Genomic DNA, 2,500 nt, shown 5'->3' on the forward strand with positions numbered 1-2,500 from the left:
GTGTGTGTGTGTGTGTGCGCAATATTTTTGTACTTATATATCTATCTTTATTTATTATTGTTATTATTATTTTAAGCATATAGCTCTATCGTGACCTTCCTGTTGTTGATATCATTGTGGTTTTGATGAGGGTGTGATTAACTGTAAGCGTGGGCGTCGTGTGGAGTTAGCGTGAGAAAGTGGGCGTGAATGGGCGTGATTGTGGTCGTTGCGTCATGCTTTTTTATATTATGTAGTCGTTGTGTGGTTGCTACAGTAATAAGGTAAATCATATACTTATATTGTTGAATGGCTGTTGCAATCATACTTTAATCAAAACATATAATTGTTAAGTGATTGTTACAATTAAATGATAAGTTACATAGTTATGCTGTTGAGTGATTGTTACAAGTAAATGGTAAGTTATATAGTTATGCTGTTGAGTGATTACAAGTAAATGATAAGTTACATGGTTATGCTGTTGAGTGATTGTTACAAGTAAATGGTAAGTTATACTGTACTGCTGTTGTGGTATTAAGCGTGGTCGTATTTCAGTCGTAAAGCGGTCGTTCTGTGTGGGTGTGGTCGTAGGAGAAGCAGGTAGCAGAGGTACACGTAGGTCCGCCCTCCGCCAGCATATGATTACCTTTCGCCAGGTCATTAATCTGCATAACAAGGTCAGCATGGGTGTTTTCCCTCCTCCTCTGTGTCCCCTTTTCTCTTTCTTTGCCCTCTCTTGCACCCCTCTTTTACATTACTGGATCTCTTTCCCTTCCTTCCTCCTCTCCCGTTCTCCTCTCTTTTCTTTCTCTTCGTCTCCTACTTTCTTTTCCTTTCACTTTCTCTCTCCCTCTCCCCTCTTTTCTCTCAACTCTCCCTCCCTTTCATCTTTTCCTCTCACTTACTCCTGTTTCCTCACTGTACTCTTCTCTCTTTTCATTCTCCCTCTCCCTTATTTTCTCTATCCACTTATCCTTCATTTTCATTTTCACTCTCCCCTTTACGCTCTTTTTCTATCCTCCTCACCTTCCTTTTCCCTTCCCTTCTTCCTGTTCCTTCTTTTTTCTATCCCCGTTTCTTTGTCTTTCTTTTCCCTTCTCTTGCTCCCCTCATTCTCTCTCTTACTTCCTCTCTCTCTTTCTTCCTTTCTCTTTCACTCCCCCCCCCTTTACTTTTTCTCCCTTTCTTCTTCCCCTTCTTTCTTTTCGCTATTTCTTTTCCCTCTCTCCTTACATATCCCTTTCCATTTCCCCATCCTTTTTTTTTAGTTTCCCCTATCCCCTCTCTTCCCCTTTCCATCTCCCTTTTCTATTCTTCCTTTCTCCTGTTTTTCCCCTCCTCTCTTCCATTTCCCCTTCCTTCTCTTTATCTCTTTCTTTATCAAATTTTCTTCCCTTCTCCCTCTTGACTCTCTGTTTTAATGTCTATTCCCTTATTCTTAAGTTCGCTCTTTTATTCTGCTTCCATTTTGTTTCCAAGAGAATTCGGATAAGCGAATAGGGAATTGAGAGAAAGATGAAAAGAGAAATTTAGAAGACAGTAAGGGTAAGAAAAGACGATTTAAATCTTTAAATTCCGGTAAAATAATATTTTTCATTGTGCTTATAACAACGTAACAAATGTAACACAAATACCATTAAATTGTAGTTCACAACATTATTCTGTTATTGATTTCTAATAACACCAAGCGCTAATGTCCACCTAAATATATTCTGAACTTGAATTTGGCAAAAGAATGATTCACATAGACGCAAGCACGGCCATTGGCCTCGTATAAGTGACATGACCGAAGGTGGGAAGTATAAATGACATGACCGAAGGCAGGTTAAGGGATCAATACCATGCAGATTCGGCCAGGCCTTGGTGACTTCATGCACCTGTTTCCGCATTGATATTGCTTTTACTTCAGGATATTGCAGTTTTAGTAAAGAATGCGACAGAAAATAAATTGCGTATTCTTACGATGTACATATATTCCAAGAAAGTCTTTCTACATTCAGAAGACACACAACCGATGATGATCTAGCCTGGGGGGTCTTAGCCTGGGGGTCGTCAGTAAATTCCCCCCTTAGGGGAAAAAAACAGGAATTTCTCTATTTTGGAATTTCTCTATCTATATTTGTTATTCTCTTGACGTGGTCAAATAACGAGAAGATTAATAATAATATGACTAATTCGTACTCTATAGAGAAAGACTAAAAACATATTCTTAATTTCATTTAAAATCTGGGAAGGAATTTTATTCATAGATGCAAGGGGGGCGTGGAGGGAAGAAACAAATTCCTATAGGAGGCGAGGTAGTAAAAAAATAAATAAATAAATAAGAAATAAGAACCATTGATCTCGCCCAATTAAAAAAGAAAAAGAAAATCAACTACAAGGAATCCAATCCTCCTTAAATACGATTATCAACGAGATCGAATCGTACTCACATATTCCCAGGACGAGAGGCAGCAGCAGACGGAAGATCAAGGTGGCGACCAGTTGATGAGCAGCCATTGTTGCAAATGTTGCAGGTCAA

At 38.8% G+C, this 2,500-nt stretch overlaps 1 protein-coding gene across 1 annotated transcript in view; it reads right to left on the minus strand.

The window, feature by feature from the left end:
- LOC119597118 (piezo-type mechanosensitive ion channel component-like) overlaps window positions 1-2,500 on the minus strand; it is a 173,369-nt gene that overhangs the window by 123,392 nt on the left and 47,477 nt on the right. Inside the window, 1 exon segment of the mRNA XM_037946601.1 lies at window positions 2,412-2,500. This exon segment is cut by the window's right edge and continues 235 nt beyond it. Coding sequence (XP_037802529.1) covers window positions 2,412-2,478 — 67 coding nt within the window. The 5' untranslated portion in view covers window positions 2,479-2,500.

The sequence above is a fragment of the Penaeus monodon genome, chromosome 38 (genome assembly GCF_015228065.2).
Source record: "Penaeus monodon isolate SGIC_2016 chromosome 38, NSTDA_Pmon_1, whole genome shotgun sequence".
In the NCBI taxonomy this organism is placed as follows: domain Eukaryota; kingdom Metazoa; phylum Arthropoda; class Malacostraca; order Decapoda; family Penaeidae; genus Penaeus; species Penaeus monodon.